This window comes from Fulmarus glacialis, unplaced genomic scaffold, assembly GCF_000690835.1.
Source record: "Fulmarus glacialis isolate BGI_N327 unplaced genomic scaffold, ASM69083v1 scaffold39968, whole genome shotgun sequence".
Lineage (NCBI taxonomy): Eukaryota > Metazoa > Chordata > Aves > Procellariiformes > Procellariidae > Fulmarus > Fulmarus glacialis.
In genome coordinates, this window is record NW_009229585.1 from 3,420 (window position 1) to 17,405 (window position 13,986).

Here is a 13,986-nt window from a genome sequence, read left to right on the forward strand (position 1 = left end):
CCAAAGAGTGGGTCAGTTTATAAAAATGCTGTGTTCCAACAAGCATGATGTGTGTGTTTAGAATAATGGCTTAGGGTCAAAATCCTTCTTTTACATGCATATGTAAGCCATAAGGATCTGAGGTCTTAAACTGGTGAGAGGATAAATAGTAGCGGAGTGCTGAAGATAAAAAAGATAAAACGGAAACACCGCCATATGCAGTTAGAGATTGAGGGGAAGGTGATGAATCCAGAGGAGAGGAGGCCTGGAAGAGCTGTTAAATACACTTGACTAGAGCTCTTTTTGCACAGCGCAGCTTCTAATGCTACCCTGTGTGGTTTTTGTTAACTTTTGTTTTGAAATTAAATTAATTGCGTTTGCTGGTGGGGTTAAGTGGCTGGAGGCATGTTACGTGTTTAAGAGCGATGTCTCAGCCGTATTTTTCTCTTTTCTTGAAGGCCTCGGTTGGCAGGCAGAGTCCGAGGGTGGTGCCGTACCCAGCCCACAGTCTATGTCCTGGAGAGCCTGGCCTTCAGAGTGCAGCAGGTAGCCACAGTTTAAGTCTGCTTCTGTGTGTTGGTCTGGTTTCCAGAGGAAACAAGGCTCCTGTGATCAGCCTGTCTGTTCCCTTCTCCTTCCAACATCGTCCGAACCTGTTGGTTGATCCCCATGCCATTTGACAGAGGAGCAAAGTCAAATGATGAAAAAAGATGCCAAAGCTCCTACAAGTGTCCATTTGCCCGTTCTTGCAATAAGGGGTAATTATCCTAAAAATGCCTCGGGCGAAGGAAAGGCTGCAGTGTGCATTCACATGTTATGACATTATCGAATCCAGTCAGGAGAGACACAGAAATACTCAGAAAACCTTCAGATTCAGCTTTCAGTCGGTTGCGGGACTTGAATGTGCAGAGAACCAGGCTTTGCAATTTAGTGTTCACGGAGTGACTTCTTTCAGTGGTGTTCCCCAGTCCCTCTCACTCCTTTCTACCTAATCTCTTCCTCTGGCTTATCATGGCTGCACACACAAGAGGGGGTCGTCCCAAGCTTTGTTGCATCTGGAGATTTGGTCCAGGGTGGTGCTAGTATCCCAACTTCTTCTAATCCCTGCAGTTGTGTCAATGGGCTCAGCTGATCATCGACTGAACCTAGCAGAGATCCTTTCACAGAACTATGGTGTACGGGAAGAAAGGGAAGATGATGATGATACTCAGGAGAAGCAGAAATCTTTAGAAGAGCTGGAGAAGAGTTTCAGTGCCTCTCAGGTAAAGGCAGCAAGGGAGGGGAAGGGAGATTACCTGCTGGATTTTCTTGTTTGCTTTTACAGTGCTGGTACCAAAGATCTTTGTGTGAAACTCCAACTTGCTTGCTCGGCTGGCAATGCGCTGTGTTTAGGTCCACCCATCAATGAGTCTTAGGTTTGCATTTGGATAGGAAGGAATGGTTTTGACAACAGGTGACAGCAGTAAATTTTGGAGTCTTCCTCCGCCAAGTAGCCACTCTGACAAGGTGGTCTTCGCTCACCTTGAAGAGCCATCAGCTGTTGGGTGTATGTCCGTTTCACAGTGGAGGAACCACAAAGATGAGATGATGTTGTCCTCCTCTGGGTGGTCCCACGGAGGCCTGGGTGGAACACAAAGTGTGGTCTTGGTGACAGAGACTGTCTCTTCAGGTCAGGCACAAGATAATGTAGGGATTTGCTCCTTCCCTTCCCCGGTATAAATACAGTTCTGCTGTCTGGCATGTCTTCACCAGCATGAAATCTAGTATAAAAAATAAGTATATTTTAAAAATGCCCTTGACTGTATTGCTTTGGGGTGAAAGTTCCTGGCTTCTCGTATACCTTTGAGAAGAACAGGTTATGGTGGGGCCTGGTAGACCGTGCCTCCTTCATTACCTGGCGTTACCCGAGGCAGTTCAGAGCCCCCAGAGGAGCAGAGCTGCCTTGACTGCCTCTGCATATCTCTGTGTTCACTACAGCTGGTGTTGTACTCGATGATTGTTCCATTCCTGATGAAGCTTTGTCCTCCTCTCGCTCAGAGCAGTGAAATGCCATTTGAGGAGCTGCTTGCACTTTATGGCTATGAGGCATCAGATCCCATCTCGGAGCAGGACAGTGAGAGCAATGATATTACTCCAAATCTCCCAGATATGACTCTGGATAAGGTAAGAGCAGCTGTCTGCTTGGGTGTATGCTATTAGCCTGTGCTGTAGGTTACTGTACTGTCTTGGAGCTTGAGAGGTCTAGTAGCTCTTTTCAGGTGGGTTTGACCAAGGCCGGGGGAAGGGGCCTGCCTAGTTCTGGTGTCCCAGTGAGGGATGCCAGGTGCAGAAATTGAATTTAAAGAGTTTAGAGGAGACTGGAGAACGGATAACTGTTTTGAAAAGAACACTGTCAAAACTCTTGGGTAACAAGTCTTCACACATAGATGTGGATCTGTGGAGAGTCAGGGGAGGTTTGTATCTTCCCAGCTGAAGCTATGGCTCCTCCTGTTCTAGCTAAAGTCTGTAGAAAGCTTTTTTTTCCTTCCAGGATCTTTGAGGTATTTGCTCTGGGTGGACCTCTACAGAAAGGGCCACTTGCTCGTCCTCTCTCTGGCTTCCATAGGAAGCCACTCTTGGCACTTGTCGAAGTGCTTCCAGGGAAGATAATCTAGGGGTGGTGGGGAGTGTGAGAGGGAATCTATCTTTGGGGAAGCTATGGGAGGATGAGGAGATCTGTGGATGTGGCCACCTTTGGCCAGAAATGCTTTACTCTAGGCCTCACCCCCCCACCACTTTTTTTTTTTAATTTAAAAATCATTTTCACTTTCTTGTTGTTGTTAAAAGGAACAAATAGCGAAGGATTTGCTTTCAGGGGAAGAAGAGGAGGAGACACAGTCTTCAGCTGATGATCTGACTCCATCCGTCACGTCCCACGATGCATCGGACCTATTCCCAAACCAGCCTGGCTGTATGTGACGCTATTTTCTAAATAATTGGGTTTTACTTAGATGTGATGTGCAGAATAGGGCAAGAATGCTTTTCTTTATTTTGTCACTAAGTTTCTTGGCATCAGATTTTTCCACTTTCCTTCTGGGGGCTGCAAATAAACCTGAGTGCCAATGGTGTTACTGAGCATTGGTTAGGACATGATAGAGCGTGGATGAGCAGTGGGATGAAGAGAGAATTGTCTTAGCTGTAACTCATAACATTGAGAAAGTGAGAATTGTTTTGCTACCTGCTGTAATTGCAGTCTGAAAGATCAGTACCTGATCTGACATCTCTAGGAGTGAATAAATTCAGTAGTACTAGTGGTGTGATATATTGTGGCAGTTCCTAAATATTGGAATACGCAGGAAGCCAAAGTGCATGAGAGAGACTCAGCATAAAGTGATCTTATTCCTTCTGCTAGCCTGCAAAACAAAGGAATCTGAGCTCCCTGGTCCACACCACCCATGTGGCAAGTGTGCAAATTCTTTTATTTAAAAGGAGAAAATTAAAATATGGGTAAGTTGTCACTGAGGAGCATGCTGAAAGTAACTTTAGGACAGAAAATGAAGGGAAGGAGAGGGAACATAGAGCAATAGAAAAAAAAAACACCAAAACATTTCATAACTACAGATCTTTTCCTTTCCCACAAAGCAAACAACTTCCTTGCTGATGAAGACAAAGAGCCCTGTTCATCTCCGTGTGCTTCCTCCATGGCTGAGGATTCAGAGGAGGATTCCATCCCATCCAATGAGTGTAAGAAGGTAAATGATCTGAGTGCATTGGGAAGGGGAGCTGATACAATGCGCCTGAGTCTGAGGAAAGCACGACACCAGAGCGCTGTGGTATTTCCTCAAGAAATTTTCTTTCTTTTGTTTTTTTTTGCTCAGCGCCTTGTGTTTTGTGGAAGGCGGTGGCAGATACGGTTTACAAGAGGTTTTTTTAATACAGTCTTGAAATCTGTATCTGAAATTATCTTCTGCTTCAGATACGGAAAATGCTGTTGTGCCTTGGTGAATTAAAACTGCAGCCTGTAGCCCTATAAAGGTGAAATGCTGTGCAATGTTCCCAGCAGGATTTACTGAGGGGGAACCATCACACGAACGAGAGGAGCAGACTTCCAAATTCACCCTGGTTGTGAAGGTTGCAGGAAAGCTTCTGCATTTCTTTATCTCCAGCCTTAGCTGCTTGCCATATATCTGTAACATTAAAACTATGTAAATGCCTTAGGTCCCCAAAGTATCATCTGGTTGGTAGTAAATCTTTTTATTACCCTATAAAATAGTCAGGGTTCTCTAGAAGTAATAGTGACAGTGGGGACTACCGATATATAAATCGGCCTCGTGGTGTCGTAGTCCCGAAATCATGAAGTACACCTCAGTGCCTACGTGGAGCATTTTCCATTTCAATTTACCCACTTCTCTGTGGTGATATTTCAGGAGATCATGGTTGGACCTCAGTACCAAGCCACTGTTCCCATCCTCCACTTAAACAGGCACGGTGAAAAAGGTAAGGCGCCCTGCTTTATGTATCTCTTTTGGATGTAGGGCTGCTGGCCTGGGCATCTGATGGGGCCCTGGTTCACCAGTTCTGCTCTATGTCTCTAGGCTTGGCACCTCTCAGTGTTGACACCAAAATTTACAGCTACACCTGAGCTAGTTTTAAACTAGCCTGTTTGCATAGGGCTAGTAATACAGCTACAGAAGCTAAGAAGCTCAGTGAAAACTGGGTTGTGTGACAGGTTTGGAGGAGGGGAAGAGAAGGAATACTCTTCTGGAGATATTCTAATTTATTTTTCTCTGATGTCTTCCTTAAGTAGCCAGAGTTATTTTCATTCAGTACTCCCTGAAGCTGATCAGTTTCCAATTTGATAGAATGTCTGCAGAGTAGATGGAGGTGCCCTGATTTGCAGATTGTGTCTAATAAATAGTGCAATACTAGCACCGGCTTGTTGAGTTTCCGAACAAGATGGCTAACAGAAAGCCACGTCTTTAGAAATTACTTGCTTCCTCCCTAGTTCTTTTATCCTAACAGACTCTGAGCAAATTGAAGGAGATAAGTTATCAGTTTTCCAGGTACTACTTTGGATTTATTTCTATTATACTATTTCAGATGTATTTCAGAACAATACAGTTCTCGGAACTTTTCATGGTTGCTTTATCAGTGCTCTCAGCCTTCTGTATTGAAGACCACAGATTTAGTGCGTGTTTTCCATAACCTGTATGTTTGCATCGGTGTGAAATGAAAGGAAATTGATAGTAGATCCTGATGGGGGTCTTTTATGCCCCGTCTGTAGTGCCTCTGACCTGATTTTAGTGATTCTACAGAGCAGAAGGCTTGGTTCCTTTGCCTCTAGAAACAAGTTAAGTACAGAGGGTGCTAATGTTTTTATCCAAATAGAAAAATCTCAATATTTCTGATTATTTTTTATTGCAGAGTCTTTCTTCTTGCTTTCCTCTGTGCTGTTATTTTACTGAAACATCTCTCTGCATTGTTCTGTGCCTTGTTCTCATGGACTAAAAGCCTTGAAAGCTGAAAGGGGCAAGAATCACTCAGTGATGCAGTGTGCTCCTGCTATTCTGTGTGGGAGGAGCAGCTCATGGAGGAGCATTACAAGCTATCACAGGATGGGGACAGCCTTGCAGCTGCTTAGTTTTGTGTCTAGGACAGGGAGAGGGTCTTGAGCCTAGGCCGAGCTTATAGCTCAAAGCTGCCTTTGCCTCCCACTCCTTTTGTTTATTGTGTGCTGGAAAAGACACCTTAGAACCTAGGGGTTTTTAGTTGCCAGGATTAATGAATCAAAGCAACAGTATTTGAGAAAGTGGTAACAAAAAACTTGTCAACCAGCTCTTCTGGAGAAGTGGAAGCAAGCCGAGCCTGTGCTTAGGGCTCTAAAAGGGGTATAAAGAGTATTAAGTTTATCTGCCTCCAAAATGCAGTACCTTTGCAGAGGTGGTTGTCATCTCTAGTGCCAGGTTGGAGTACCAAGCAAAGATTTCTTCCCTCCTTCTGTCTCTCCCATGTACATACATGCAGACTATTTCTCAAAAGCAGCAGGATTCTCTGTTTGATTAGCTTATTTCAGTGCTTTTTCTGTTAGCCTATGAGAATGAAGATCAGCTGCTTTGGGACCCAAACATACTCCCCGAGAGAGAGGTTGAAGAGTTCCTATACCGTGCAGTGAAGCGGCGGTGGGACGAGCTGTCTAGCAGCAGCCTGCCAGAAGGAGAGATGGTGAAGGACAATGAACAGGTAAGCCTGGGGGCTTCCTGCAGCCTGCAGATACTCTAATGGTGCTGGCGTAATAGTGCAACGTTTCCTACAGAGATCCTGACTGAGAAACCCACTTAAAAGAGAATGAGACCTAACTCTGGTGATCTTCTGCTCCTGCTTCGTGGATAAGTGAGGGTGTGCTGCTCAGCTGCAGTCTCAGAAGGCTGTTCACCCTCCTCTTGGGAATACAGGAAAAGGCTGTAGCGGATCGGACCACGGGCCTGTCTAGCTTAGGACTTTTCTTCCAACACAGTATCGGATATTTGTGGAAAGTGTGTAACAGACTGGGCAAGTAGAGAATGGGTACTGTTTTGACTGTATTCTCCCAGTATCCTCAACTGTCTGAGCCAGAGCTTGCAGCAGAAACATCCTTTTGGATCTGTCCTCTATAGCATTGTCTAATTCTTCTTTGAAGCCAGCAGAAGATCAAACATTTGGCTAAGAAACTTCAGAGCAGTTGTTTCCTCTAAGCTAGCCAGGTTAGATTCTCAGAGTTAAGTCTGCAGGAACACAGAGGCACACCTGTAATCTGCAGACCTGCTGGTAGAACTGCGTCTTTTCAGTCCCAGGATTTGTAGTCCAGTGCCTTGAAAAGTGGAATAATCTATGCTGACGGTCAAGCTGGGGTTAGTGGCAAAGTGGCTCCTGGGAAAAAAGAGTTTTACGAAACAAACATGAGTCATGAGCAGGTTGGTTTGTGGTGTCTTGCTCAGGTACATGCTGTCAGTAATTTTCTTCTGCTTCCTAGGCTTTGTACGAACTGGTTAAATGCAACTTCAATGCAGAAGAGGCACTGCGGAGGTTACGGTTCAATGTGAAGGTTATCAGAGGTGAGAGCCTCCCATATTTGGGTTCTACCCCAAATACCAAGGCACACGTAACTCCTTCTAGATTCTGTACATCTCCTCCAATTCCTCTTTCTTTGTGCTGTAGATGAGCTTTGTGCCTGGAGTGAGGAAGAATGTAGAAATTTTGAACATGGCTTCAGGGTCCATGGGAAAAACTTTCATCTTATCCAAGCAAACAAGGTAAGGACGCTCACTCCTGCATCCCACTAAGACAAAGGGAAGGAGGCACGTGCATTTGCACCAGAGGTATGTTTTGAGCCTTGGCTAATGCAGGAAGTTCAGGACTGCTGAGTTCCAATCCCAGGCTTTGTGTTGACTCATGCTAGCAGGTGATGGGCTGTTCACTGCCCTGCTCTGCCTTATTTTCCAGGTGGGAGAAGTCACAAACACCACTGACCTGCATGAGTGATGTCAGTTAATTACTGATTAGCCCTTTCTGGAGTCTCAAAAGTTCTTTCCAAACTCTCAGCCCTTGCAGTACTTCTGTGAATGAGTGAGTTGAGCATGTGGATGTTTTGTAAAGTCCCCTGGGGTCCTCTAGAACGAAAGATGCTGTTGTAGGGAGAGCTGGGCCCCAGGACATATGCTGCTGTGCTGGGAGTTGGCAGAACCAGAGAGTCCAGTTCTACTGCTGATTAATTGTGGGCATGTTGACGCTGGCCAGTGAAAATGGATGCAGGTTTGCTCTCTTGATGTTAAGTGTGCTACTGGAAGCGCAGGAAAGTCCTGCACGAATGTACCGTGTGTGAACACACACTGGGGTCTGCAAGAACAGTTGTGCACTGTGGGGAGTTCTTTCTCTGGCCGATTACCACCTTGGAAATCTCAGTATGTGCTTCCATTCTGCAGCATAGATGTGTCCATAGCAATATAAATTACTGTAATGCACTTAATTTTCTGTGCTGATTAAATGGGAGAATAGTCCTTACTCCATGAGATGCGTGGCTTTCTGACTGTGATGTTTCTCCTCAGGTCCGCACCCGGTCAGTGGGCGAGTGTGTGGAGTATTACTACATGTGGAAAAAATCAGAGCGCTATGACTACTTCACTCAGCAGACTCGTTTAGGAAGGAAGAAGTACGTCCTCCACCCTGGAGCCACGTGCGTGGAATATTCTCACACTAAAATTAGTAATATTAACCTCCCAGTGAAGATTCCTGCTTCAAAGCACCTCCACTTAAAAGATTGCGCTTTCTGCTCTAGAAGGTTTCTTGGGTGGGAGCATGGAGGGGCACTGGATATACTCAGAACATAAACACTGTAGCGTGGGAAGGGAAGACAAAGCAATTATTTGCTTGGATGTGGACTTTCTTGTGTCAGAAAATACTGTTTTGTTTCAGACAAATGCATTCACAAAAATTAAGGCTAGGGTCAGAGATTCAGGGCTGATCTCAGGAAATAGCTCAGTTCAATAAGGTTTTGAGAAGGGAGCTTTTTAAGTTAAAAAATACACTATTTCTGGTGTTTTGGAGCTTGAATTAATTTCCTTCCCTGCTGCCACCCTTTGAGGCAAATTCTTCACTTCGAAATATATGCTAATTACAGAAAATACTTTTCAGAAACGTTGAAAGTGAAATGTTTTAAAAGGTCAAAATGAAATATTTAAGTTGAATCAATTAAAAGCATTAGATGAAGTCTTAGATTTTTTTTTTTTAATTGTGATGCAAGACAGGAAAATACCTGAAATCTCAAATCCCCGCAGGGTGAGAAAATATTTTCTCATCCCTTGCTCTTTGCTGGCACGCTAACATTGTCACAACCCACTACAGTCGTTCTATGAAGCTGGCTGTTCCCTGGGGAGAGCATTTGACCGTTTAGTTCTCTTTGGAAGGGGCTGAGGCTCCTAGAGAGCTGGGGGGCAGAGCTCTTTGTTTTGGAAAGCTACAGAGCCCATTCTGGTTTATCATGGGCTGGTCTTAGCCATGCTGAGTTAACTGCAGTCGCCTCGGTGCAGAGTCTAAACTGGGGTCTGCAGACCAAGAAGGAATCGACATTCATTCTAGTGAGGTCTCTACAGTCCTGTTGTTTTATTTGTTGATGGGTTTTAATCCCAGTCACCGTTTTCCCTGCCTGCATCTCTCTGCTTAACAGGTGGTGGCAGTGCTATCTGTCTTTCCCCACAGGGATTACACCGACAATGACTTGGATGTGGGTGAAGTAGAAAACACCAGTCGTTCTCGGAGCTCGCCACCAATTCCCTCTGCAACCAGCTGCCTGGATTCTCACTTCAGTCAAGATCAGATAGCAATAGAGAGCACAGGTAACTTCCTTTTCTTCTGTCTGCCATGGAGATAGCCCGTCTCCCTCACTCAGCGGCACAGACCCTCCTTTGCCTTTCTCCTGTTGCCATTATCCAGCTGTTGCTCTCCTCCCCACGCCTTGCCAGTGTGCTCACTTCGCCCTGTGTCAAATACCAGCCCTGGGCAGATTTTGGTGCGAGCAAAGGAGACTTGTCTGTCTCTGCATTGACCAGTAGTGACTTAAAAAGAGTTGTTCCTGCTTCAGGCCTGGAGGGGTGGCCTAAGTCATTCCCAAAGCAGAAGGATTTGCACTGACTTTGAGCACTTGAGTTAGGTGCTTCCAGTGCACTAACACAGAGAGACACTAGCCACAGGCAACTCCTCCGAAGGCTGATTTAAGGCACCAGAAGTCAGGCTGTTCCTGTGAACTGCTTTCAGAGAGAGCTGCCTGTGAGAAGACTCACAGGGAGCCCGAAAGGGATTCATTCCCTCACTGTCCTACTGCAGATGAGGGCTTTGTGTAGGTACCTCCCAGGGGCTGTTGGCATGAGGGGACAGAACTTCAGATTTGGCTTATCTTGAAGTGTCTCTGTGAGATTTCCTTTAATTTCCATAGAAACACTGATGGCCTCCCATCTGCTGTCTGCATCTTGCCTTTCTTCGGTACGTGCTGGCAGGGATCTTGGTTGCTGTAATAAAGAAGCATTTGTGCCATCAAACAAATACTGTTGTGATTAGGTGGGATTGAACTGGATTCTGGTTTTTGTATGTTAGGGACTCACTCTATTTTTTTTTCACTTGCTGTCCCCCACCCTTTCTTCCTCCCTGTCTGTCTGTCCATCTCCCACATCTCCCTCCTTTGCGGTGTGCAGAGCCCTTGAGCGTGGAGAGCACAGCCTGCAGCCTGGGCAGCATGAGTGAATCGGGGCAGGGCTATGAGTGCAGTACTCCCTCGGAGACAAATTGTTCCTTCGACCCCACGGAGGAGACATCCTCAGGCACCATCTCAGCTTCCTGCACGCGACACACTGTCAACCCCTCAGAATCGGGGCTCTATGCTTTGCCGCCGGCAGGACCAGGACTAGCAGAGAAGCAGGAGACATTGCAGAGCTCTGGTGAGACGATAACCATGGACTTCACTCTCCCTGCAGACATTAACGAGGGTTTGCCTTTAATTGCTGGCCCTGTGGATTTGGACAGAGACCCAGAGGGAGTGGTGGCCCCTGCGCAAGTGTCCTTATCGGTCACAGATTTTGGCCTCATTGGCATCGGAGATGTAAATAGCTTTCTGACTGCTCATCAGGCTTGCCCAGCACCTGTGGCTCGGTCAGAGCCTTTGTCACAGTGAGAGTGTCCAGTCACAAACTTGTCACAGACCCAGCAAGGACTTTGACCTGACTGAGTGAAATCCTGGAACTTCCACTGTTCTGTAGGGACAGTTTGGAGCTGTTGGTCAGAATCCGTCTTTCCATCCTCCTTGATCCAAGGCTATAGTGAAACCAAACACCTTTCTGCTCCAGTGTGTTCTGACACAATCACGCAAAGCTGGTGGCTGGCTTTAGTGAGGGGGGAGGTCCATCACCCCCTGTTTTGTTGACCATGTGTCACCCCGGGTAATGCCAGGCTGTTCAGAGAGTCCCTGCCTCGGGACAGGGGAAATGTCCCTTGGCCCCAGTGGGACAGTCTGAGCGCAGAGCTGCTTTGAGAACAGGGATGTATCGCCAGCACTTCGGGGGCTGGGATGGAGGATGCAGTCTGGAGGTCGGAGAGCTTAGGAAATCCGCAGGGAGCACAGTCCACCCGAGCTGCAGGGCAGTTTGCCTGCAGAGACGGGCACGGCGATGCCAAAGGAAGATGAGGAGTCTTGGCCCTTCACCCACAGAGAGTGTGTTGCAATAGAAGTCATTCTCCCTCTTCCCCTCCCAACAGCTATCCTGCGCTCCTGAGCTGCGGGTCGTCACACGCACACTGCTGTTTTCACACCTCTCGCAGCTCTGCGTGTCCTCCTGCCTGCTCTTCCACCAGCTGCAGGTGGGATGTGGCCTGGTCCAGCCCTTTGGCAGAAGAATCAGGTCTTGGAAAGGGATGCTGCGTGGTGCAGTAGCACTGTGTGCACTTAAGTCCTTCTCGCCTTCCCTTGCAGCGCTGGGCCGTGGAGAACTTGTACTGGGGGTAAAGGGAGTTTCTAGACCCACAAAGCGACGCTGGCCCCAGAGTGGTGCAGTGCTGCCGCTTCTGTTACTGGCGGGGGATGACTTGATCCTTGCTGACCGCTGTAGTACAAGAGGGTAAAATGCAGATGAAAACATCTGTCACTTCCCGGCTTGTTCAAACAATTTGTCAGCTGTGGGAGGAGGAGGTTGCTTAGCTCCCAGGACACTGGTGCTAGCACAGAGTCCCGGGCAGGAGAGCACACCAGTCCCTGGGCATCCCTGCCCCTTTCTGCGTCACAAAAAAAGCTCTCTGTTTTCTGAGAGGAAAGTATGTCTTCACTGCCATTAGCAATGTTTCGAGGAGGTGACGAGGGTGGCCCTGCATGGCAGCGAGGTGGCCATGCGTGCAGAGGTGCAGAGAGCCACAGTGGCATATTTGTGGCTGTGCTGGAGTCTGGAGCTGCTTCGTTTCCCGAGTGTGTTCCAGGTCTGGGGTTTGCTACTGGCTTAAATCCACATGTTCTCATTCCCCTTTTTTCCATGCAGGGAATGCTGCCTGCTGACTTGCTGGGCAAGGCTCTGGTGCAGATGTTCCCTTCCTCCAGCCATTTTCTGCATTTGGGAGGGGGTTTGCGTTGAGGTTTTTTGCTTGTTTTGGTAGAGGCCTTCGGGCTGTGATCCTGCAGGTGGTTCTGCTGCCAGTGGACTTGGAAGATGACTAAAACCATTAGCCCGGATCCTCCTTTTACCCGGCCCTGTGGGGTTGCGCTCAGCCCTGCAGCGCGAGCACGGAGACAGCTTCAGGCAGCTTCGCAGGGTGACAGGATCAGACCTTGTCTCACATCTTCCAAGCCCCAGACCCGTTTTGCGTGCATTAGCAGGGGTTTGCTTCAGTCCCCGGCCAGCTCTGCTGAGAGGTGCTGAGCTCCAGACACACACAGCTGCCTTGACCAGGCATCGCTTTGTCAACCAGGTGGTGTAACTGGAGGTCTCCCCTCCGGCTGCTCCCAGTTGCTGGAAACAGAAAGCAGATACGAGTGCGCGCTCCATAGTGGAACTGCCCAGGCTGTGATTCCCCTTTTCTGGGGGAAGAGAGGAAGCTCCTTGGCTGAAAGGAGAAGAGGAGGCAGGGTGAGAGCACAGGCAGCCCTCCCAGGGAGGGCCAGGCCTTGGCATCTCCTCTCCATCAGCCAAGAACATTCTTAGTTTTCCTAAAACCATTTTTTCTTTGGTTTGTTTCAAGCCCTAATGAAAGGAGAGGGGAGGCTGGGGGAGGCAAAAATGTCTCTTATTTATGTTCTTCAGTGTTGTTTACAGATTCGCATGGGGTCTTTCAACATGAGTGCGGCGCTTTTTCCACATAACTTTAAGGGAGAGGGGTGGAAAGGGCTGGGACAGGGAGGGGGAGTCACTTGGGGAGGAGGTTTGATTTTGGTTTTTTGTTGGGGTTTTCTTTTTCCTTCTTACAAAGCACATTCACTTTGAGCCGCTCCCAATGCTGGACTCTTGCCCCCTTCCCCCCCCAAAGCCCTACACTGTGAAGTGATACTGCCTTGAAGACCCCTCGACGTTATTTATTTAATTAAAAACCTAATTTGAAAGTGAGCCGGAAGCCTGTCGTGTTTTTGAAGACTGAGATGCCGCAGTCCTGTGCGTCGTGATGGCGGAAGCGAGAAAAGAGGTCCTTGCCTTTTCTGTCTGATCCTCTCCCACCCCGGGTGAGTGCTCCATGGGCAGGGGCGGGATGCCCAGCCCAGCGCTCGGGAAGCTGTCGGCAGCAGATGCTCCTGGTCCCTAAGAGAGAGGACGTCCAGGGCAGGGTGTGCGGCTGAACACCGACCTCGGGTCTGTCCTCGGGGAGGTGGTGGTTCAAGTAATGAGCCTGGAGCCCTGTGGGATCACGTCCTCCCATCTTGGGTGCTACGATTGCCTGTCAGAACAGCCCCGAGGTCCTGGTGCAGAAGCTGAACTCAACTTGCTCTCAAGCGCAGCTGCTTTTGCTTGGTGAGGAGCATCTTCATCCCGGGTCCAGCCCGCCCTGCCGGAGCCAGGTCTGTGGCGCACGTGCTCCCCACGGCCAGAGCATGCGTGAGCTGCCCGGGTTGCCTGTGGCTCCTTTCTCTGTTCCTGGCCCTGCCTGCCTTCCCCTGCCTTGTACCAGGGATGCCATCACAAGCTGCGGGGAGGCCCAGTTTCCTTGGCTGAATTTTCCCTCCCGGCGCTGTGCGCGGAGGTGAGGGAGGTGTTCGTTGCTCTTGGAGGTGCCCCGAGTCCTCCGAAGCCCTGGCAGTGGGAGGCGGGGGTCCCTCCACGTCTCACTGGCTTCAGCCAGAAATAACATCCTGGAGGCGAGAGAAACGTTCCCGCTGCAACTGCGTTTTATGTTTCCGCAAGAAAGCTCGTTCCTCACCACAAAGCCCCTCTGTTTTGTCAGAAACCCCTTAAATTCTGTTCCCCAGCTCTCGCCTGGCTCTCGCCTGCTGTCCCAGGGCCTTGGGCTCTGCATTTCTCCTGGCAGCTCAGTCGC

General features: G+C 48.3%; 1 protein-coding gene across 1 annotated transcript; it reads left to right on the forward strand.

Moving 5' to 3' along the window:
• The first annotated feature begins 443 nt into the window (after nt 1–443).
• MIER2 (mesoderm induction early response 1, family member 2) lies at nt 444–10,654 on the forward strand. Its single transcript, XM_009583908.1, has 12 exons — nt 444–525; nt 1,090–1,241; nt 2,017–2,142; nt 2,806–2,929; nt 3,601–3,710; nt 4,386–4,455; nt 6,047–6,198; nt 6,968–7,049; nt 7,153–7,247; nt 8,040–8,167; nt 9,190–9,326; nt 10,179–10,654. The coding sequence occupies exons 2-12, from the start codon at nt 1,098–1,100 to the stop codon at nt 10,652–10,654; spliced, it is 1,644 nt and encodes a 547-aa protein (XP_009582203.1). The 5' UTR covers nt 444–525; nt 1,090–1,097.
• The last annotated feature ends 3,332 nt before the right edge of the window (nt 10,655–13,986 follow it).

Coding starts and splice junctions, on each gene's coding strand:
- MIER2 (XM_009583908.1), top strand. CDS start 1,098: ATGGGCTCAGCTGATCATCGACTGAACCTAGCAGAGATCCTTTCACAG. Junction 4,456..6,046: donor AAACAGGCACGGTGAAAAAG/GTAAGGCGCCCT, acceptor TTTTTCTGTTAG/CCTATGAGAATGAAGATCAG. Junction 7,050..7,152: donor CAATGTGAAGGTTATCAGAG/GTGAGAGCCTCC, acceptor TTTGTGCTGTAG/ATGAGCTTTGTGCCTGGAGT.